This window comes from Colossoma macropomum, unplaced genomic scaffold (assembly GCF_904425465.1).
Source record: "Colossoma macropomum unplaced genomic scaffold, Colossoma_macropomum, whole genome shotgun sequence".
NCBI lineage: Eukaryota > Metazoa > Chordata > Actinopteri > Characiformes > Serrasalmidae > Colossoma > Colossoma macropomum.
This window is the reverse complement of record NW_023494792.1, coordinates 54078101-54103140: the sequence shown is the minus strand read 5'-3', so window position 1 is coordinate 54103140 and position 25040 is coordinate 54078101. Positions and strand designations below refer to the sequence as shown.

Sequence of the window (25040 nt, the reverse complement as noted above, 5' to 3'; positions counted from 1 at the left end):
AATACATTTTCAATATAGAGATGATGTAGTTTTTTTATAAGTGATATAACACTATTAATACAAAAATTGGAAAATGTTAAAAAGCTTTGTATAATTCTCCCAGAAATATGCAGGATAAATTGTTTTTGAAGGTTTTAAGCAATTCTAGTGAAAATTCAACAACAATTTCTGAAACGCTAATGATTTTGATTAAAAAGTATTTTAATTAATGGCTGCTGAATTAAATTTGAATGGTGAAGTTAATGTCATTAAATTGGTTATGAAATTTCAGAAAAGCCCACCTGAACAGATGACTCCAGCATCTTTAGAATGATTACAGTTATGTTTATCCCATCCTGCTGATCTACAGTTCTTTAGTGTAGATTCTGATCCACTACAGTCCACATTACTCATCCAGATTGGTCCTGATCCTGGTCCAAAGTGAGCATCACTCAGTGCATCTACAGCTTCTCCACAGCGCAGCTCTCTACACACCACTGCAGCATCTCTCATATCCCACTCATCATCACACACTGTTCCCCACTGTCCTCTATGAAGAACCTCCACTCTCCCTGCACAGCGACTGCCACCATCCACCAACCTCACACTGTCTGTATAACAGAGAGGGTGAGAGGGGTGGGGAGAGAGAGAGATTTCAGGAGTACACTCAGCTCCAAATCATGGTTAAAAGGGAGTGAACAGTTACTGTGGTGCTCAGAGAAATGTGAAATGTTTGCGAAGTAGGAAACACAATCACACCTATTTACAAATATTAATTGCATAGATTTTCTTTACAAATCATAGGAAACTGCACTAAATGTTGGTGTATTATTTGCATAACAGTCTGATTAGTTCGGCTGTGCAGGTTGAAAATAATTATGATGCACAACACAAAAAAACACTTTTTAAACTTCAAATACAGAGTAAATATTTTAAAAGCTTTAATTAAAGTAAATCATAAAATAAGTCAAATGTATACAGACAGTGTTTTATTACAGCAAATCAGCCACAGATGCAAACATCTTCTCAGGCTACAAATATAGTTCTTACCAGCACACACCAGTCTCACATCACTGTCATGGGAGCAGTTGTGTTTGAGTGAAGATGATGTTGGACAGAAGTAAATTTGAGATTCATTCCCTCTACACTGAAGCACCTCTGACCACACCTGACCCTCCCCTCTGCCAAAAGCAGCTGCTCCCAGCACCTCCACAGGAAGCCCACAGCCCAGCTCTCGACACACAAACTCTGCATCCTGCTGGTCAAAGTCAGTATCACACACTGTGGACCAGGTCTTTCCATGAAGCACCTCCACTCTCCCAGAGCAGTGAGAACCACCAACCAGCTTGATTCTTCCTATAATATTAACAGGAGAAAATAGAGGTTATATGAAACAACGCTTTAGGATTAGGAGTACAGTTTTCATGTGCTTTTCCAATTTGGGATCACACAGACATCAAATTCATTAATTTGTAAATGCACTGTACAAATACATCATCTGTTAATCAGATATAATTTTTCATGTTAAAAAATATTTTAAATAAATGTCTGTTTTATTAAAATGTGCTTGATGTCTGAAACTGTTTTTCTTTGACATAAAACATGTAAGAGGTTATGTAGTGAAGAGTACCTGAACAAATTACTCCAGCATCTTTATTATGATCACAGTAATGTTTACCCCATCCTGAAGAAATACAGTTCTTCAGTGCAGACTCTGATCCATTACAATTAACATTATTCATCCAGATTGGTCCTGATCCTGGTCCAAAATAAGCATTGCTCAGTCCATGTAGAGCCTCTCCACATCCCAGCTCTTTACACACCACTGCAGCATCTCTCATATCCCAGCCCTCATCACACACTGTTCCCCACTGTCCTCTATGAAGAACCTCCACTCTCCCAGCACAGCGACTGCCACCATCCACCAACCTCACGCTGACTGTACATAAGGGTTGGGATGAGAAATGTGTTCAGTGAAACATGTAGTACATTAAGTACTGGCATGTAAGACTAATTTAGGTAGATGTCCCTCTTACCAGCACACACCAGACCCACATCACTGTCATGGGTGCAGTTGTGTTTAATTGAAGATGATGTTGGACAGAAGTGAATCTGAGATTCGTTGCCTCTACACTGAAGCTCCTCTGACCACACCTGACCCTCCCCTCTGCCAAAAGCAGCTGCTCCCAACACCTCCACAGGAAGCCCACAGCCCAGCTCGCGACACACAACCCCTGCATCCTGCTGGTCAAAGCCAGCATTACACACTGTGGACCAGGTCTCTCCATGAAGCACCTCCACTCTCCCAGAGCAGTGAGAACCACCAACGAGCCTGACTCCTAATCAGAGTTTGGAGGGTTACTTCAAAATGTATTTCAGTACAGATCTGATTACTTGTTAAGGAATGTAACCTAATACAGAAGATTACTATATTAATGTAATCTCATTACTTTCTGTTACTTTCGGATTACCTGCCTTTTATTTAAGATGTATAATTAAATAAAGAAAAGAGGAAAAAGACTCTAAAAACAATTTCAATTAACACAAAACAAACACAAAAACTGCATTGATTAATAAAACTGAATAAGAGATTATAGATGACTTATACCTACTTATACCTAATCAACCTATACTACAAGTTTAAAAAGGCATTCATTTCATGGGAAAACTAAGTAAGACCTGATTTTGCTTACAATTAATTATCATTTACATATATTAACATTTTGCACCCAACATTCAAAAACTACTGAAAATAAATAAATAAATGAATGGATTAATCAATCAATCAATCAACCAAACACATGACATGAAACTATCTTTGCTGCTCAGGTGATTTCACTTTCTGTTAATGTTTCAGACTGTTAGTTCAAACCTGTCAGGTTGAGGTTTTTAAAAATGTTATTTATAGTAGCATTCAAACTGTAGAACTTAAGGAGAAACAAATGACAACAGAGAGTTTACTGACTGATCAGATCAGATCAGACTAATACTGTAGAATCTGGCAATGTGGAAAATCAGGGTATATGACTGATTCAGAAATCTTCAGTAAAAACAGAACTGAGCAGATCTCAGGTCTGATAATAAAAATAAAATACCTACTATAATCTCTACAGATTGGCTGAATAAAATAAAAACATGAACTGCTGCTGTGAAGGAGATTCTTCAGAATTCTCCTCTGGCAGCACAACCATCTCCCCCGACTAACAAGCCCCAACCCCCCAATGAAAACTCTTTAAATCTACGCGACTCATGTGACAGGGTCATCATTAAAATAGCAAAATTCCGTGAAAGACAACGAGTTTGCTTTTAAATGTAATCCTGCTGGTAATCACTCTGTTTCAATAATGTACCTGTAATCTGATCACTGCTTTGTTTGCTATTGTAACAGAATATATTTACCATTTATTTAATCCCGATCAGGTAACACCGTAACTTCTATTCCTATCCAGCCCTGCACCAAACAGTCGGACTCCTAATACATTTTCAATATGGAGATGATGTAGTTTTTGTACAAGTGATGTAACACTATTAATAAAAAATGCAAAATGTTCAAAGGTTATGCATTATTTTTCCCAGAAAATACATGGTTCCAAGGACAAAAATATGCAGGATAAATTGTTTTTGAAGGTTTAAGCAATTCTAGTGAAAATTCAACAACAATTTCTGAAACACTAATGATTTTGTTTAATAGCATCTTAATTAATAGCTGTTCAATTAAATCTGAATGGTAAAGTTAATGTCATTAAATTCGTTACTGAAATTCAGAAAAGCCCACCTGAACAGATGACTCCAGCATCTTTAGAATGACCACAGTTCTGTTTTCCCCATCCTGCTGATCTACAGTTCTTCAGTGTAGATTCTGATCCACTACAGTCCACATTACTCATCCAGATTGGTCCTGATCCTGGACCAAAGTGAGCATCACTCAGTGCATCTACAGCTTCTCCACAGCGCAGCTCTCTACACACCACTGCAGCATCTCTCATATCCCAGTTATCATCACACACTGTTCCCCACTGTCCTCTATGAAGAACCTCCACTCTCCCAGCACAGCGACTGCCACCATCCACCAACCTCACATTGTCTGTATAACAGAGAGAGAGAGATTTCAGGAGTACACTGAGCTCCACATCATGGTTAAAAGGGAATGAACAGTTACTGTGCTGCTCAGAGAAATGTTTGAGAAGTAGGAAACACAACCACACTTAATTACAAAGTGTGGTTGTGTTTCAATTGCGCATTTGTGTTTCAAATATTAATTGCATAGATTTTCTTTACAAATCATAGGGAACTGCAGTGAATGTCAGTGTATTATTTGCATAACAGTCTGACTAGTTTGGCTGTGCAGGTTGAAAATAATTATGATGCACAGCACAAAGACACTTCTTAAACTCAAATACAGAGTAAATATTTTAAAAGCTTTAATTAAAGTAAATCATAAAATAAGTCAAAGGTATACAGACAGTGTTTTATTACAGCAGATCAGTCACAGATGCAAACATCTTCTCAGGCTACAAATATAGTTCTTACCAGCACACACCAGTGTCACATCACTGTCATGGGAGCAGTTGTGTTTGAGTGAAGATAATGTTGGACAGAAGTAAATCTGAGATTCATTGCCTCTACACTGAAGCACCTCTGACCACATCTGACCCTCCCCTCTGCCAAAAGCAGCTGCTCCCAGCACCTCCACAGGAAGCCCACAGCCCAGCTCTCGACACACAACCTCTGCATCCTGCTGGTCAAAGTCAGTATCACACACTGTGGACCAGGTCTTTCCATGAAGCACCTCCACTCTCCCAGAGCAGTGAGAACCACCAACCAGCTTGATTCTTCCTATAATATTAACAGGAGAAAATAGAGGTTATATGAAACAACGCTTTAGGATTAGGAGTACAGTTTTCATGTGCTTTTCCAATTTGGGATCACACAGACATCAAATTCATTAATTTGTAAATGCACTGTACAAATACATCATCTGTTAATCAGATATAATTTTTCATGTTAAAAAATATTTTAAATAAATGTCTGTTTTATTAAAATGTGCTTCATGTCTGAAACTGTCTTTCCTTTGACACCAAACATATAAGAGGTTATGTAGTGAAGAGTACCTGAACAAATGACTCCAGCATCTTTATTATGATCACAATCATGTTTACCCCATCCTGGAGACATACAGTTCTTCAGTGCAGACTCTGATCCATTACAGTCCACATCATCCATCCAGATTGGTCCTGATCCTGGTCCAAAATAAGCATTGCTCAGTGCATGTAGAGCCTCCCCACATCCCAGCTCTCTACACACCACTGCAGCATCTCTCATATCCCAGGTGTCATCACACACTGTTCCCCACTGTCCTCTATGAAGAACCTCCAGACTCCCATCACAGCGACTGCCACCATCCACCAACCTCACGCTGACTGTACATAAGGGTTGGGATGAGAAATGTGTTCAATGAAATATGTAGTACATTAAGTAAAGGCATGTAAGACTAATTTAAGTAGATGTGCATCTTACCAGCACACACCAAACCCACATCACTGTCATGAGTACAGCTGTGTTTGAGAGAAGATGATGTTGAACAGAAGTGAATCTGAGATTCGTTGCCTCTACACTGAAGCTCCTCTGACCACACCTGACCCTCCCCTCTGCCAAAAGCAGCTGCTCCCAGCACCTCCACAGGAAGCCCACAGCCCAGCTCTCGACACACAACCTCTGCATCCTGCTGGTCAAAGTCAGCATCACACACTGTGGACCAGGTCTCTCCATGAAGCACCTCCACTCTCCCAGAGCAGTGAGAACCACCAACCAGCCTCACTCCTAATCAGAGTTGGGAGGGTTACTTCAAAATGTATTTCATTACAGATCTGATTACCTGTTAAGAAATGTAACCTAATACAGAAGATTACTATATTAATGTAATCTCATTACTTTCTGTTTTGGATGACCTGTCTTTTATTTAAGATGCAAAATTAAATAAAGAGAAAAAAAGACTATTTAACAAGAATTTAAATTAACCCACACCAAACACAAAAACTGCATTGATTTATGAAACAGAATAAGAGATTCTTGGTGACTTAAATAGTGTGCCTCACAGAAATGGTTACTGAGCTCATATTTAATGAAACAGCCAATTTTAGTAACATATGGAAATAATTCATACAAAGATTAAAAATGTTTATAATTTGTATGTACAAACACAGTATAATGTGTTTGAGTTTAGTCATGTACACTGAAACCTTGAAGTTCATGAACAAAGATTTGCTCCCCTGGAAAAACATTACGTAATTACAAAAAACAACAATTATTTAAAAAAAAAAATTATGCACTAAAACTAAAAGCTTTTAGACTAAAATACAGAGGAAAAGTGATCAATGTAGAATGATCATGTACACTGGATCAAATGCAGTATAGTTCAAAACTCTACTGCCCTCCTGGGACTTTTACTTTTTTTCTTTTTTGTTTTAAATCTGTTGTATTTTTAATGCCAAAATCAAAACATCAATCTGGTCTTAATTGTGTTTTAAGACCTCTCATTAACAATAAGTATAAATAGAATCAATTCTAAAAGCTCTGACTGACCATCGTGTGTTTTATGTACTAAAAGGCTGCACTGGCTGTTAATGCTTCATATTGGAGAGTTGTGCTGGACTTTGATGATGATAATCAGCTCTCAGCTGTTTCAGCAGCTCTAAGAAATCAACCTATACTACAAGTTTAAAGAGGCATTTATTTCACAGGAAAACTAAGTGAGACCTGATTTTGCTTACAATTGATCATTTACATATATTAACATTTTGTACCCAACATTCGAAAACTACTTCAAATAAATGAATGAATGATTGAATGAATGAATGAATGAATGAATGAACCACACAAATGAAATTAAACTAACTTTGCTGCTCAGGTGATTTCACTTTCTGTTAATGTTTCAGACTGTTAGTTTAAACCTGTCAGGTTGAGGTTTTTTAAATTTTTATTTATAGTAGCATCTAAACTGTAGAATTTAAGGAGCAACAAACGACAACAGAGAGTTTACTGTCTGATCAGATCTGATCAGTCTGATTCTGTAGAATCTGGTGATGTGGAAAATCAGGGTACATGACTGATTCAGAAATCTTCAGGAAAACACAGCAGATCCCAGTTCTGATAATAAAAATAAAATACCTACTATAATCTCTACAGATTGGCTGAATAAAATAAAAACATGAACTGTTGCTGTGAAGGAGAATTCTTTTCTGGCAACACAACCATCTCCTCCCACTACCCCCCAAATTAAAGACTTATTAAATCTACACGACCCATTGTTAAAACAGTAAATTTGGGTGAAAGACAAGAAGTTTGGTTTTACTTTTTGAATGGCAAAGTTAATGTCACTAAATTGGTTATGGAATTTCAGAAAAGCCTACCTGAACAGACGACTCCAGCATCTTTAGAATGATTACAGTTATGTTTATCCCATCCTGCTGATCTACAGTTCTTCAATGTAGACTCTGATCCACTACAGTCCACTTCATTCATCCAGATTGGTCCTAATCCTGGTCCAAAGTGAGCATCAATCAGTACATCTACAGCCTCTCCACAGCCCAGCTCTCTACACACCACTGCAGCATCTCTCATATCCCAGTTATCATCACACACTGTTCCCCACTGTCCTCTATGAAGAACCTCCACTCTCCCTGCACAGCGACTGCCACCATCCACCAACCTCACACTGTCTGTATAACAGAGAGAGTGAGAGGGGTGGGGAGAGAGAGAGATTTCAGGAGTACACTCAGCTCCAAATCATGGTTAAAAGGGAGTGAACAGTTACTGTGCTGCTCAGCAAAATGTGAAATATTTGGTTAGTAGGAAACACAATCACACTTATTAACAAATATTAATTGCATAGATTTTTCTTTACAAATCATAGGGAACTGCAGTGAATAACTGTTTTTTATTTGCATAACAGTCTGACTAGTTCGGCTGTGCAGGTTTAAATAATTATGATGAACAACACAAAAACACATTTTTAACTTCAAATACAGAGTAAATCTTTTAAAAGCTTTAATAAAAGTAAATCATAAGTCAAATGTATACAGACAGTGTATTATTACAGCAAATCAGCCACAGATGCAAACATCTTCTCAGGCTACAAATATAGTTCTTACCAGCGCACACCAGTGTCACATCACTGTCATGAGTGCAGTTGTGTTTGAGTGAAGATGATGTTGGACAGAAGTAAATCTGAGATTCGTTGCCTCTACACTGAAGCTCCTCTGACCACATCTGACCCTTCCCGCTGCCAAAAGCAGCTGCTCCCAGCACCTCCACAGGAAGCCCACAGCGCAGCTCTCGACACACAACCTCTGCATCCTGCTGGTCAAAGTGAGCATCACATACTGTGGACCAGGTCTCTCCATGAAGCACCTCCACTCTCCCAGAGCAGTGAGAACCATTTACCAGCCGGACTCCTAAACGGGGTTGGGAAAGATGACAAATTTGTATAATATACTGCCTGGCCAAAAAAAAGGTCAGACACTCTAATATTTCATTAGACCGCCTTTAGCTTTGATTAAGGCACACTCCCCAGTCAGCTCTTAGAGGTTTCAGCAGCTCACAGAAATCAACTTATATTACAAATTTTAGAAAAGGCATTCATTTCACAGGAAAACTAAGTGGGAGCAGTGGAAGTGATGCATTATTTTTCCCATAACTTACATGTTTCTAAAGAAAAAACACGTGAGGCAAATTGTATTTGAAGATTTAAAAATGCCAGTCGGAAAATTCAACGATTTCTGACATTCTTATGATTATAACTTCAAAAATTGATGTTTGTTAAATGAAATATGAATGGCAAAATTCATCTCTTTAAACAGATTATTGAATATTAAAAAAGTCTACCTGAACAGATGACTCCAGCATCTTTAGAATGACCACAGTTATGTTTTCCCCAACCTGCTGATCTACAGTTCTTCAGTGTAGACTCTGATCCACTACAGTCCACATTATTCATCCAGATTGGACCTGATCCTGGTCCAAAGTGAGCATCACTCAGTGCATCTACAGCCTCTCCACAGCCCAGCTCTCTACACACCACTGCAGCATCTCTCATGTCCCAGTTATCATCACACACTGTTCCCCACTGATAATCATGAAGAACCTCCACTCTCCCAGCACAGCGACTGCCACCATCCTCCAACCTCACACTGTCTGTACAACAGAAGGCAGAAGAGACAGATATTTCTGCATGTGGCCATAACTACCTATGAAGACACTGAGGTTCAGACCTCAGTAGATTCAAAAGGCTTTTTCCCCACATCTCCAGTCAGAAGATTCAATGTGGAGAGTGATGTCCTGATAAGCTCACTGCTGCACTACCAGGAGTATTATAAAGTCACTGATGCTGCTCAGATCAGTTTGGACTGAGAGAGTAAATGTAAACCACTTACAGCGCCGTAAATTTTACAGAGGTCCATTTTGCAGAAAAGTGACCAACATCACACAATGACTAAACTAACTGCCAAATATGTGTTTTACACCAATTGTCAATTTCTCCTTTAGATCTTTTAACCAAATATTTTTTTCTTTTTTATCTGTCCTGAATTGTTATGTATCTTTCCATCCTTCCAGTCTTCCACAAACTGCTCAATTTCTATGCCTGTCTCTTTTGCTTTCTTCATTCTCTGTCCTCACAGATTACTAAAAAAAACATACATTAAAAATTATTTCTAAACGTCTGTTTCTATCAAACCCCAGCTAAACAGGAACAAAGATGCTCATAAATTAAACAGACAAAATACAGCTAAGTGTACCTGCTCAATTCTAAATTATGTTACATGATACTGTGCATCACTATTACTGGTGATATAATGATACTCTGTAGTATGAGGAGGTAACACAATACAACTGTGAACAACCATTAATTCCTCATCTAATTCCTAATATAGCCAACTACAGAGCCTGTAGCCTAAACTGAGCAGCTACTGAAACTTGACTAAAGCTTGCTGATTATGTGCAACACTGCTATTGCTCCAGATAAAAACCAGTTCATCAGTAAGAGAATTTAATACCAATTAGTGAAATGTTCCTCTTACCAGCACACACCAGTCCCACATCACTGTCATGGGAGCAGTTGTGTTTGAGTGAAGATGATGTTGGACAGAAGTAAATCTGAGATTCGTTGCCTCTACACTGAAGCTCCTCTGACCACACCTGACCCTCCCCTCTGCCAAAAGCAGCTGCTCCCAGCACCTCCACAGGAAGCCCACAGCCCAGTTCTCGACACACAACATCTGCATTCTGCTGGTCAAAGTCAGCATCACACATTGTGGACCAGGTCTCTCCATGAAGCACCTCCACTCTCCCAGAGCAGTGAGAACCACCAACCAGCCTGACTCCTCCTAAAATATCAGCATAAGAAAAAGCCACTTATCCTTCTGGGTCGCGGGGGTGCTGGAGCCTAACCAAGCTGTCATCTCGCGGAAGGCAGGATACACCCTGGACAGTGTAGATTAAAATGTGCTGGTTTTACAGCTGCTAAAAAGACAATTACGATACATTCCTAGTCTTTCATTGCATACTGTAAACTAACTTTCTGTAAAAGAGCAAATTTACAATGTACAATGTCTCGACTAAATAAAGCAGATCCTAAAACAGTACAGGCTTGTATGGGCATTGTTGCTGTGCGGGATGTTATTTTTTCTCCACCTCTTTCTTTGTTCTTTATTTTTTCTTTTTCTGTGTCTTTCAGATAAGCTTTTGTCTCGTACATTTATTCTGCTCATTGCTGTGTAAAAGACAATACACACACACACACACACACACACACACAAATATATATATATATATATATATTTGTGTGTGTGTGTGTGTGTGTGTGTGTGTGTGTGTGTATAAAAGTAAAGCTAAAAGTAAAGCCAAATCTCTTACTTAATTCTTACTCAAATTCTATGGATACTGTATTGAGAGATTATTTATAAAAGCACTACAGTGATGAGTACCGGAACAAATGACTCCAGCATCTTCATGATGGCCACAGTTATGTTTACCCCAATCTCTTGATTTACAGTTCGTCGGTGTAGACTCTGATCCACTACAGCCCACATCATCCATCCAGATTTGTCCTGATCCTTGTCCAAAGTGAGCTCTACTCAGTGCAGCTACAGCCTCTCCACAGCGCAGCTCTTTACACACCACTGCAGCATCACTGATATCCCAGCTGTCATCACACACTGTTCCCCACTGTCCTCTATGAAGAACCTCCACTCTCCCAGCACAGCGACTGCCACCATCCACCAACCTCACACTGTCTGTAAACAGAGAGAGAGAGAGAGAGAGAGAGAGAGAGAGAGAGAGAGAGAGAGAGAGAGAGAGAGAGAGCAAGCACAAAGATACACTACATGGCCAAAATACATGGACAGCAAAGCATCACACCATATATGCTTGTTGAATATTTCACTCAAAAATCCATTCCGCCAGAAGAGTATTAATGCAGCTGACCAGTGATGTTGCCCAATAGGGCTTGCCTTATTCAGTGTTCCAATGAATGCTGAGGTCAGGGCTTTGTGCAGGCCAGTGTAGTTTTTATACACCAACTCAGCAAAAAGGACTTTGCTTTGTGTATGAAAGCATCATCATGCTGGAATAGGAAAGGGCCTTCCCCAAACTGCTGCACACACTGAAGCACACCGTTCTCTCGAATGTCACACTGCGCTGTCACTTCAAGATTTCACTTCACTGGAACTAAGTTACTCGACCCACACTGTGAAAACAGCCCCAGACCATTATTCCTCCCCTACAAAACCTTACAGTTTTTTGTAGTATTTTCTACTGGATTTTGGATATTCTGTACTCACATAATTGTAGCACTTATGGTTACTGAATATATGTATATATATATATATATATATATATATATATATATATATATGTATATATATATATATATATATATATATATATATATATGCATTTACAGCTAGAATTGTCCATTCACCAAAAACCCAGATTGACCCATCAGACTGCCAGAAAAGTTTGCTTCATCACTCCAGAGGACACATTTCCACAGCTAGTCTAATGGCAGTGTGCTTTACACCAGTCCAGCTGATGCTTGGCATTGCACACAGTGTGGAGGCTTGTTTGTTGCTGCTCCTGAAGTTGTATGGAAATCTAAGTGGAGCAAGATGTATAAGTCGTGAGTTCAGACATGCAGACTTGTGAGTAGTGGAAAAAGGTGAGAATTTCAGAAAGCAAACCATTTAGTTTGTAGACCATTTCTTTGCTCTCAGTGGTTACAGCAGTTTAAACGGTCAGTATTGACATCTGCAGTTGGTTTATACTTCTTAGTCATTGTTTTGACAGCGGAAATTAGCATTTTCAACCATTTACCTATTTTCTACTAACCATTTCCTGATTTGTGCAGCTCAACAAACTTTAGTTGGACATCATTGCTGTTTTCTCTGGTCTTTCTTATGGTGACTGATGACTGAGGGAATTTGGCCTGTGTGTCTCCTCATATTCATACCCCAGTTTGAAGCAGGAAGTCATGGCTGAGCATTTATGTATTACTAATAACTTAGGTGAGCTTACAATATAAAGAAGATATCTTTCAGTTAGATTTCCCTCATAAGAATCTCTAGAGGTGCCAACAAATGAGTCACACACAATTTTGAAAATATTGATTAGAATACTGAGTTTAATAGTTCATGTTTATTAATGTTAAAGAGCTCAAACTGTGGATTACTCGATTTTTTCTTATTTGAAATAAATGAGCTTGTTGTAGGATGTCAGTGTAGTATTGTTAAAGTTTCAAAATATAATGTTCACTCCTCAATACGGACAGTGCACATATAAATAATCCACATGCAAACAGATCATTTTAAATTTACACAAACAAGGCATTTACACAGATCCAACTATTCAGCCTAACACAGTGTAGCTCTAACTATCCATGTTTAAAATTTCTCATTATGAAATTTTTTTTCTGTACTTACTCTATTAAGTACACAGTCAGTGATCCACAACACAGAACACAACACAGAAAACCAATCAGTACAATAAAACATGGCTTAAACCAACAAATACAAACAAAGAGAGAGAGAGAGAGAGAGAGAGAGAGAAGTTTAAAATGATACATCTGTGATTCTGTGACAGTGAGAGTGTACTTACCAGCTGTGGTGAGAGTGATGATTGTGGAGGACAGAAGAATGAGGGCCACAAAGCTGTCCATCTTCCTCTGACCTGCACACAGTCCTTTCAACTCAGCAGCAGAACAAGTTTCACCTCCTCTCCCCCAGAGAGACTGAAGAAACTGAGAGAGAGAGAAAGAGAGAGAGAGAGAGAGAGAGAGTGGGATAGATTCTTAAAGCCGCCAATCACACTCACTCTGACCTTATTAGAAAGAGGAGTGGAAATCATCAAACATTTTCAGTGACAAATCAGAGGAGGCATTTTTTCTTTCTCCATATTTATCAAAAGAGCGTCAGCGCTGATGAACAGAACTCCACCTCCGTCTCTAGAGGTGTGTGTGTGAGGAGAGACGCTCACAGCAGTGTGGTGAGAAACACACCAACATACAGGAGACTGACTTCAGAGAGAGGAAACACTCCAGTGTAATACAGCATTAATGCTGCACCTGCAGAGAGCTGATCCACACACTGATAACCATCACACACACACACAAAGCTCTGAGTTAGAATACAGATACACAGAAATGCAATTTAATCACTCAGTTAGTTAAAAGTTAAAACTAAACTAAACTTATTTACAGATGTTATTTTACTTATATGAATTGAGGAAAATGCTGCTTTTTAATTATTTTGTAATACAAAGAGAACAGTGTAATAACATCAAGATCAAAAAACAGATAATTAGTAAATAATTAGTAATAATAATTATAATTAATAAAGACAATATATTTTTATAAAAATATATACCTTTTTATCACAATCAATTAACTGATCACTATCGCACACATTTAAAGTACAGCTCGTTTTGATCACTGCAGTACATTTTCTTCTCCACAAGATGGCAGCAGAGGATTAATAATCAGTGATTTTAGTGACTGAGCTGAAGGAGGTTCTCACTGTACTGACCAGCTGGGGTCACTGCTAGTGTTTTAAAGTGGCTTCTGTATCTCTCAGACATGAAATAGGGTAAAAAATGGCTCAAACATTTAATAACATTTCTTGTTGCTTTCATTTCAACACTTTAAATCTAAAGCATCTGCATCTCTGCTCAGCATCAGTTCTCTACAGGTGTGAATAATTCTGAAATACTGAAATAATAAGGCAGAATGATACTGAAATAAAGTGTAAGATTAATGTGCGTGAATGAGTGAACATTTTTAATGTAAAAATTAGTAACGTAAATTAAAAATGAATCATTGTCCGATCAGGAATAACAGACCAATCAGCATTACTGCCCTGGATTCTGGTTAAAAGTGTAATGCAGTAAATTTTTAAAAATAATAAAATAATTATAAATATTAATAATTCTATGTAAAATGTACTAAATAAAGATCACTCCAATGAACTTCAGTCCTTCTACAAGGTCATTTTTAAACTGTAAGCTATGCTATGTCATTTCTGATGAATTCAGGATTTGTTGCTGAAATAAAAGTGTAGTATGAAGAAAATACCCATTATATTAATGTTGTATATAAAAAACACTGTGACACTCGTCATCTCCGGACCGCTTTCCACCTACAGGAGGGATTACTAGCACTTATACTGTAAATAGGGCAACTGCTAATACAAATACTTATTCTATAACTACAAATGCTCATAGGTTTCTCCCAGTAGAGACTGTGTCTGTTCCCCAAATAAAACAAAACATCAAAAAGCCCCGAAAAGTTTGTTTCAGTAACTTGATTAACATCAGACCGGTTATACCAGTTTGCAGTGACAGCACCTTTGGTCTAAAACTAGGACTGCTTAACATAAGATCCCTCACATCTAAAGCCGTCGTTGTGAATGAAATTATTACCGATCACGGTTTTGTTGCTCTGCGCCTCACAGAAACGTGGATTGGACCCGATGAATACTTTAGTCTAAACGAAGCCACACCCCCAGGCTACAGCTATGCACATAGCTACCATGGTTGGGAAGTATGGTTCTTTAAAATTACTTCCTTCCGCTGTCAAAATGCATGGCCTACAATGCCTTATTGAAAGGGTTATATAAAGTCAACCTCGCAACCTTTGACCACCAAACTCGGGACACTTTTTGCCTCATGACCTAATTTGCACATGCCCAGTTTGGACCCCATAGGTCCCATGATTGGGCCTTGGTTATGAGCCTTTGTAGGGTAGTTTGTAGTGGTTGGACTATGAGCTTACTGAAAGGATGGTATGAAGCTAACCATGTGACCTTTGACCCACAAACTTGGTACACTCGGTCATTTCACAGTCCAGTTATGTGGGTGCCTGGTTTGGAGCCCTTAGGGGCAGTTCTTTTACAGGCCTCTTGAATGTTTCTTGGGCCTTCCCCTTTCAAAGTGAATGGCCTACGATAGCTAATTGAAAGTGTCTTTTACAGTAAATTGTGTGACCTTTGACACCTGAACTTAGGACACTCACCCAGCACCCAGCTTGGGGCACCTAGGCACCACAATTGGTTAGTAGGCCTCTTAAATATTACTAAGGCCTTCACTTTTCAAAATGTATGTCCTACAATGGCTTATTGAAAGTGTCTTAATAATCCAATTGTGCAACCTTTGACCCCAAAACTTTGCACACTCAGTTATCAGACAGTCTATTGTGTGCATGCTGTTCTATTGTTTGATAGACCTCCTAAATATTATTTGGGTCTTTTCAAAGTATACAGCCTAGGATAGCTAACAGAAAGTATGTTTTAAAGCTAATCATGTGACTTCCGAATTTGGCACACTCAGTCGCCTCATGGTCTGGATTGTGCATGCCCAGCTTGGGGCCCCTAGGCACCATGATTGGTCAATAGACCTCTTAAATATTGCTTAGGCCTTCCCCTTTCAAAGTGTAAGGTTTCTGATAGCTAATTCAAAATGTGTTTTAAAGCATATAGTGTCACCTTTGACTCCAAAACTTGGCACATTAAGTTGCCTTATGGCCCTAATTATGCATGCCTCTAGGCATCATGATTGGGTAATAGGTCTCTTAAATATTACTTGGGCCTTCCCCTTTGAAAGTGGCATGTTGTGATTTATCCTGGACAATCATTTATTTTCATTTCCTGAATAAACATCACTATTGTCCAATCAACGATTTGTGACATCATCAGCCTGTGCCTTTGCTGTTTTTCAAATTCCTACCAGTGCAATGTAGAGCAACAGGTAACTCCACAAATACATTGTCTGAGAGCTTTTTCTATACTGAAATGTAATAGGATAAAACAAATGGGTACAACATTTTGCTGAAGTCATTTCATCAACCGACAGATAGTGTGGATGGATAATGTTGGGTCTCTCACATCATACAAGCTAGTTCTTGCCATGCAGCATTGCTAACTGGCTATCTTCCTAGTTAGGTTGTGTTTAGCAAACAGTAAAACTAAGAAAAGTGTGAATTTTTAAGGTTATGTTTGACAACATTCACAAATACCTAACAGATCAACTTATGAGCACAGCATGATTAGCAGCTTGTCCTGGGTAGCCAATAGTTGCTGATCCTGGATAGTCAACTGGATATTGTTCATGACTGTATTTCTTCTGGAACCTGCATCAAGTCCTTTTTAATGACTGTGTTAATGTGAGATTTAGATCCAGCAAATTAATCCTGCCATTGACTGTATTAATCTTTGACAGCCAGTTAATCCTACTACTGACAGTATCGATCGTGGACTGTTAATGCAGTTCATGACTGCGTTGATCCTGGATAGTCATTCAATCCTGCATACATCCTGGATACTAAATAAATCCAGTATCTGACTGCACTGATCCTGGATAATCACTTAATCCACTTCATGACATTATTGGTCCTGTATAGTTAATCCAGTTAATGACTCTATTGATCCTTGATAGTCAGTCAATCTAGTTCATGATTGTATTAATCTTGGATAGCCAGTTAATTGAATTACAGACTGCATTGATCCTGGACAAACACTTAATCCAGTTCATTACTATTTTGATCCTGGATAGTCATTCAATCCTTTTCATGACTGCATTGATCCTGGAACATCAGTAAATCCAGTATCTGACTGTACTGATCATAGATAGTCAATTAATCAATTTCATGACTGTATTGATCTCAGATGGCCTGTTAATCCACTTACTGACTGCACTAACCCTGGGTGATCACTTAATCCAGTTCTTTACTTTATTGATCCTGGATAGTTAGAAAATACATTTCAAGACTGTATTAATCCTGGATAGTCAGTTTATCCAGTTCATGACTGCATCCATCTCTGGATAGTTTGTTAATCCAGTTCATGACTATTGATCCTGGATAGGTAATTAATCCAGTTCATGACTATATTGATCCTGGATAGATAGTTAGACATATTATAGACTGCATTGATCTTGGATAACTAGTTAACAGAGTTCATGACCTAATTGATCCCGGGTAGCCAGTTAATCCAGTTTATGACTGTATTGATCCTGGGTAGTCAGTTAATCCAGTTTATGACTGTATTGATCCTGGGTAGTCAGTTAATCCAGTTTATGACTGTATTGATCCTGGATAGTCAATTAGTCCTGTTTATGACTGTATTGATCCTGGATAGAGAGTTAACCCCATATATGAGTGTACTGATTTTTGATAGCCAATAAATGTAGTTCATAACTATTGATTAGCCAATTGGTTAGCCAATTAATCCATTTTTGGTTTTGGACAGTAAATAATATTAGTATATTCTACCTTGTAGACCTTGTGATCCCTGGTTCCTGTCACCACAGCTGTAAAGAAATCTGGGTCTGTAGGTTTTTATACAATGAACAATATTACATCAAACCACTTTGAATCCACTGAAGTATGCATTTTAAGTGAGTCAGATTTCTTTGTTCTAAACTTAAAGTCTGTTAATTATTATTTTTAATTTTACAAAGACATTTGTCAGTGCATGGTTCCTCACCATTATTCTGTGTAGTAATTTGTTTTTAATTATAATCATTCAATATTATCAAGTTGTAATTCCAAGTCTGCTTCTTATATTGAATCATTAGTTGATTTTTGATTTTAAAAGTATTTTTTCAGTTGATCAAGTGATTACTGAGTGGAATGAATGGTGACTTACTGATTCAGTTGAATTACATTGTTTTAGTATCATAACAAAACAATGAATTGAAACAATGAGTTGTGTAAGAGCAGAAAAATGCAAAACTATTCAGAGCTCTGGCCCTCCAGGATGTGACTTTGAGATTATGGTTTATTATATGTCATAATATGTGAAATGCTAATAAACACAGAAAGCAGTGATTTGTAAATTACGTTTGGCCTGTATTAAATAGAAATGGTCCAAAAATAGTGTTGTATGTTGTACCTGATAAACTCCATTGTTTTTTTGTAAATAAATGCTCATAAATAAATGTGTTTATCACTGTGTTAAATCACCTTTCCTTTTAACAACACTTAATCATTTGGGGACTGAAGACACAAATTCTTCCAGTTTTGAAAGTGTAATTTTTGACAATTTTCTGTTTTATGAGTCTTCAGCTGTGTAACTGTACGGGGTCATTATTGTTGTATTTTGAGCTTAATATAGCGACATATTTCCCATAGTTACTGAATAATTTATATAAGTTACTGAGTCACTCATATTAGTTACTGTATCATTCATAGTATTTAATAAACAAGTCATAATAGATACTAAATAATTCTTAGCAGTTGCTGAGTTATTCAGAGTAGTTACAAAATAATTCATAACACTCACTGAATTATTTTACTGCATTTACTGAATGATTCATAATAGGTTCTGAATTCAAAGTAGCTACTGAAAAATTCATACTATAAGTTTGGGTGCCCCTTGTCAAATTGCAAGTTTTGTTGATTTTCTAAGTGAAAATAAGTACACATTTTCCACAAATAACACATTTCTGCACATTTTTATATACAGTTACTGTTTATTGATGAATTTATCAATTTAATAGAAGAAAAGCAACAAAGAAAAACAAAACATGTTTTTGTTCTTTTTATTGCGTGAAAAATCTTTATTGTTTTATTTCATTTCAGTACAGTAAACGCAAATAAAAAGAAATGAAGTGCTAAAACTTAGAAAAAATACCCTGTATTTTTGTTCCCTGTAGAACGTGTTACCTTATTTTCAACAACAAAACCTCATCTGAACAAGAGTATTCAAACCTTTGCACATGCACATATTATATACATGATAACATGCTAATCATGTTATCATGTATATAATATTCATTGCGATGTCAAATATTAATTATAACAGTGTGTCCTCACGATTCGATTCAATTACCATTCAGAGGGCTGCGATGCGATTATAAAACGATTATCGATGCATCTTGATGCATCTTTTTTTTCTATACATGATTTCTATTTTCTCACTGTCTGAGGACTTGGTACTTTTAAAGCTAAGTATTTGTAATGATCCATAATGCATTTATGTCCAATATCTTTTATTAATAAAACAAATGGAAGTGTTGTGGCAAGTGAACTGGAAGGCTCTGATTCACTGTTCATGTTTGGAGACGCTGCTGCCATTCATCTGCGATAAAATGCGCTGTTATTTAGTGATTTTATAACTTCGGTTTTGGTCTCGTGGTAGAGACGGAGGGAGGGGGGTCGCTGTGTCAGCAAAATATCTTTGAGACGGGGCGTGTGCAACATAGCGTGAAAGCCTTGTTTCTCAACAACTGAGAATTGGCGTGCAGACTGCAGGTCACCTAGCAACGAGGTTTCGCCTGGCTAGTAGCAAACGAAAAAGGAAAAGATAAAGACAGATGAACATTTTAAGACGAATGGACTTATTCATACTTATAAGCAACATAGTTGGTTTCCTGATACGTTAAATCTGCATTGAAAGACTGTCAAACACTAAAAAGTTGCGAAGATGAAGTCGCTTCTCTTTCTAATTTTCCCGCTCCGCCTTAAATGGTGCCGCATTTACCCTCGGCGCCTCAGTCACAATTTAAGGTGGAACGGGAAAGTTCAGCAAGAAGCTGGCGAGTGAGAAGCGACTTCAGCCTCGTAAAACAGCTGACAGCTGAAAGACATTTTACAAGAAACTATCAACTTTTTAGGAAAAGTTTTCTGGCGGAGTTGGAAGAAAAGTGGCTGTAGCTAAAGCTTAAAGCAGAGTAGAGTAAGTCCGCGTTTTCGTTTATATTGTTTAGCCTATACTAGGACATTAACACATACTGACACATACTGGACATTAAATGCTGTGGCTCCTGAGGTGGTTTGATTTTTGTTGAAAGGACAAAATAGCTCTTCTTATCATTTGGGTGATTTGAGTTGTGACTCCTGACCTAACCTAGCTTTTAATGCAGAGGCTGCCGGTCGGATTTCTCACTCATCCAGTTGTGTTTTTGTTATGTGCCGCCACAGACTGTCCAGGGGCTGCACTTCCGAACTTCCAAGTTCCGACCTTTGTGTCCGTCAACATCACGTTCTCAATTAAATATTTAGAAAATCGATTTTTGACGTTGAATGAATCGATTCAGAATCGTGCACGTCTGCATCACGATGCATCTTAGAATCGTTTTTTTCCCACACCCCTAGTGTGTCCTAAGAACATGCAAAAGACACTGGATTATGTTTTATTGCTCTTAGTTAGAATAAGGATTAAAAATACATCACACAGATATCTTACACTGCAATCTCTTACTATACTGTCAGTATCTAAAGCGTATAGCTGAATAAACATATTGAATCTCCTTTGATAATTTCAGGTCATTCATAGTTGACAGAGATATATGTGAAATGAATGCCCTCCTTTGTTGGTTCCATGTACTTGAGGTATGTTTATTTTTATGACATACACACAAAGTTTTTCATAGCATGTGTAGACCTGATTATTGTAGCATTTTATAAAAAGAAATGCTAACATAGTTTTCTCCTTTACAAGTACGTTGGCTGATAAAGTCCGATTTAGGAGTCAGAGGACCCTTCAGTGCAGGGTCTAGAAAAGCAACAATAGAGTTCTCAGAAGAATATAAGCCTACTTTACATGTCTATTTTTTTTTCTTTAAAAAAAAATAAATAAATTAAAAACAGACAAACAAAAAAATCTATACCACATTTGAGCATTCATTACGATGTCATCAAGCATCCTTCCATCTTTAAAGGACTGCAGTGATGTCTTGACAATCATCATTCCACTAGGAATGTGATCCAATCTGTAGAGATAATTAAATACCCAAGAAAACATGTGATACCATTATGCTTGATCAGAATACACCATCACTGAGAATCACCAACATGTAGTCAGAAATTACAGCCTAACAATGTAAAATGTAATGCATGTGTTTGCCATCCTCTAGCTCTATATAACTGTTGATAATTTTTAATAATTTTGAACAAGAACAATTTTCTCAACCCAGCATCGGTCTTGATGTGTAAAAATCCAGCAACACTGTTAGAGCCACCATACGAGTACCATATCAGTGTCTCTACTGTACTCATCTACCACTGTCTAGTCAACAGCAGTCCCAGAAACTGACCAATAATTACAGGGGTTAAAGACAGCTGATAAAATGTGCATGACAACATATGGCTATGGCATCTACTGTGGACTATCAAAATAAAGTGTGACTAAACATTTTTACAAGCAACATCAAAAATAGAAAAAGAATACACAGTACATTACAAATCTTCCCATTGAACAAGATTAACTGGCTGTCCATGATCAATACAATCAATAATACAACTAACTGGCTATCTGGGATCAATAGAGCCAGAAACTGGATTAACTCATTAACAATGATTAAAACAGTCAATAATAGGTCTAACTGGCTATCCAGAATGGATACAGACATGAACTGGATTAACAGGCCATCCAAAATTAAAACAGTTAATAATATTACAAACTGGTTATCCACGATCAATATAGTCATGAACTGGATTACCTACCTATCCAAGATCAGTACAGCCATGAACTGGATTAAGTGCTTATCTAGGATCAGTATAGTCATAAACTAGATTAACTGGCTATCAGGATGAACACAATCAATGAAGCAAGTAACTGGCAATTCAGGATCAACACCATCAGTAACAGAATTAAATTGCTATCTAGGATCAATAGTCATGAACTAGATTATCTGGCTGTTGAAGATCAACACAATCAATAATATGACTAACTGGCTATCCAGGATATATATAGTTAAAACCAGATTAACTCATTAATAAGTATTAAAACAGTTAATAATAGGTCTAACTGGCTTTCCAGAATGGATACACCCATAAACTGAATTAACAAGCTATCCAAAATCAAAACATAATAATATGACTAACTGGTTATCCAGGAACAATACAGTCATGAACTGGATTACCTTCCTGTCCACGATAAATACAGTCTTGAACTGGATTACCTACCTATCCAGGATCAGTACAGCCATGAACAACAATACAGTGATTAACTCAATAATAACAGTTTATGGCTGTATCGACCCACTAATAAGTCTAGTCATTAACTAGATTAATTGACAATCTAGGATCAATACCATCAGTAATAGGATTAAGGACTTTCCAGGATCAATACTGTCAATAAAAGGATTCATTTGCTATCTCAGATTAACACAGTCATTAATTGACTATCCAGGATCAGCAACTATTGGCTACCCAGGACAAGCTGCTCATCATGCTGTGAAAAGTACTACTAAGTTTGCTAGCATGCTAACTAGATAAGCTGTAGGTAGCTCGTAAGTTGATCTGTTAGGTATTTGTGAATGTTGTCAAACATAACCTTAAAAAATCACGCTATTCTTAGTTTTACTGTTTGCTAAACACAACTAGCCAGATAGCCAGTTAGCAATGCTACATGGTAAGGACTAGCCTGTATGAAAGACTCAACATTATCCATCCACACTATCTGTCAGTTGATGAAATGACTTTAGTAAAATGTTGTACCCATTTGTTTTATCCTATTACATTTCAGTATAGAAAAAGCTCTCAGACAATGTATTTGTGGAGTTACCTGTTACCGGTTACTTCACAGCCTTGTTTGCGCATGGCAGTTTGGGGCAACCAATGGGCCACAGTTCATTGAAGATGTCAAATATTACTTGGACCTTTTCCTTTCAAAGTGTGTGGCCTACTATATCTAATTGAAGGGGTTGTACAAAGTCAACTGTATGACCCTCAAGCGTGGCACACTCAGTTGTCTCATGGCCTATTTTACCCCACTGCTACCATCCCGTCCCCAACATAGCCTTATGCAGGCTGCTAAAAAAGGCCTCTAGAATGCCACATAAGTGTGCATTCACCTGAGATATTGAGTCCCCATCACTACCCCTCGTCCTCTTCAACATAATATAGCTGGTCATGAATCACTTCCTCACAATTCTGTGTTATTCTGTTTTTAATATGTCAGTCAGACCATTAGGGCAATGAATATGAAATGTCAAAAGCACTTTGCTTTTCCACATTACATTTTTCACAAAGACAAGCAAATGAAAATACATATTTTACATTTGAATTTTAATTGTCATTAATAATACACATTCATATGGGAGGTGCAACTGTAAATACACAGCTGAATTAACATTTTCAAATTTGTATTACATTGATACTGCCATACAGACATGCAGAGGAGTGCTTAAGATGGTCATGCATTTGAAGGGATTGGGTAGAGCTTTGCTGATGGCCAAGAACATCCTGGACAGACGCTTACAGGTTTTCTTGAATGGTGTCACCAAAACCTTTAATTCTCTCTGTGAGGCTGAAAAAGATGAAAAAGATCAATAAGAACCACAACTGATAAAACTGTTTTCTTTCTTCAGTACTTTTCCTTGTTCATTTTATTATACTCTATGTTACATTTAGAGGACTAAAAAGTGATTTTACATACTTGCACAAAAGCTTACAAAAACACTGTCATGAGTGTGTCCACTTTGAAAGAATGACCTGCACGCTGTGTGTTTTGTTTCATGTACTTACACTCCTGAAGATTTCCAGCGGAGGAGTTGGCTGATCATCAGACCCCAGGCCAGCAGGATACACTTTACTTGATTTCTTGATGAGCAAAAATTCAATAAAGAAAACATCAGCATTCAAGAAAAATTCTGCATTTTCAAAAGTAACATACAGTCCTCGAGCCAATACTGATCACAGGACCTTTTTTACCGACAACATAGCGGAACCCACAGTTGTCATTTAATGGGCTGGAGCTGGAACAGCAAGACAGACTCTCCTGACTAGAGATGGTAAAATTCTCCAAAGTCTCTCTCACAACAGCATTAGCGACTCAGTGTTCTGGAAATGTCATGAATTCTCTCCATTAGTCCATCTGTTTAGGCTTCACTAGCAATGGCAGTGGATCATCCTTGTTGACAGATATTGCACTAGTTGAACATAATGATTTCATCACTAGATATGCAAGAGCCTTAGTGCATTGGTGGAAATTTGTTGAAAGACTTTTCTGAGTTTCTGTCCTGGCCTTCAGAACCAACACTGGCACCTTGCCAAGAGATAAGATTCGGAAGTTCTGGGTTCTGACTCAGAAAGTGTAGAAACAAGCTCTTAACAGACTCCTCTACAAAAGTGTAGACCAGAGCTAAAGGAACCTGGATAGGATCCCTCAGTAGATTCCTCACCCGTGATGTTTATATAACAGAGTCTGAGGAGCTCCTACGAGCATGTGATGTTCCTATTTTACTTCCAAGAATTTTTGACATTAAATTTGTTAATTTTACTGCATGAGAACATACAGTCTCATCAGATATGACATTTTGCAATTGATTTGTAGCAGAGAAGGAAGCCAACCAAAAGAATTCCTTTTGACTGCTGCCATTTCTGAATGCTTACTCAACATATCTGTTTCAGGATTTATTGTTGTGTTGTGTGCAGCGTCTTACAAACTGAAATTAACAAAGTTTCTTGCATTAGTCATTATATTTTCAATACTTACTGCATTTCACACATCGTTCATCAAAGCTCTACATTCCCTAGAAAACATTAAATACATTTTACACTATTGCATTAAATA

At 37.7% G+C, this 25040-nt stretch overlaps 1 protein-coding gene across 1 annotated transcript; it reads right to left on the bottom strand.

Annotated features, from left to right (window-relative positions):
• Nucleotides 1-1162: 1162 nt before the first annotated feature.
• Nucleotides 1163-13189, bottom strand: LOC118811212 (deleted in malignant brain tumors 1 protein-like; the record flags this gene model as incomplete). Its single annotated transcript, XM_036575376.1, has 11 exons — nt 13129-13189; nt 8863-9171; nt 8119-8432; nt 7385-7695; nt 6871-6881; nt 5488-5796; nt 5091-5402; nt 4633-4815; nt 2016-2318; nt 1607-1918; nt 1163-1353 (listed from the first exon to the last, which is right to left on the bottom strand). Coding segments are annotated over exons 1-11 (2616 nt in total), but the record flags the coding sequence as incomplete, so codon positions are not given.
• Between the last annotated feature and the right edge of the window lie 11851 nt (nt 13190-25040).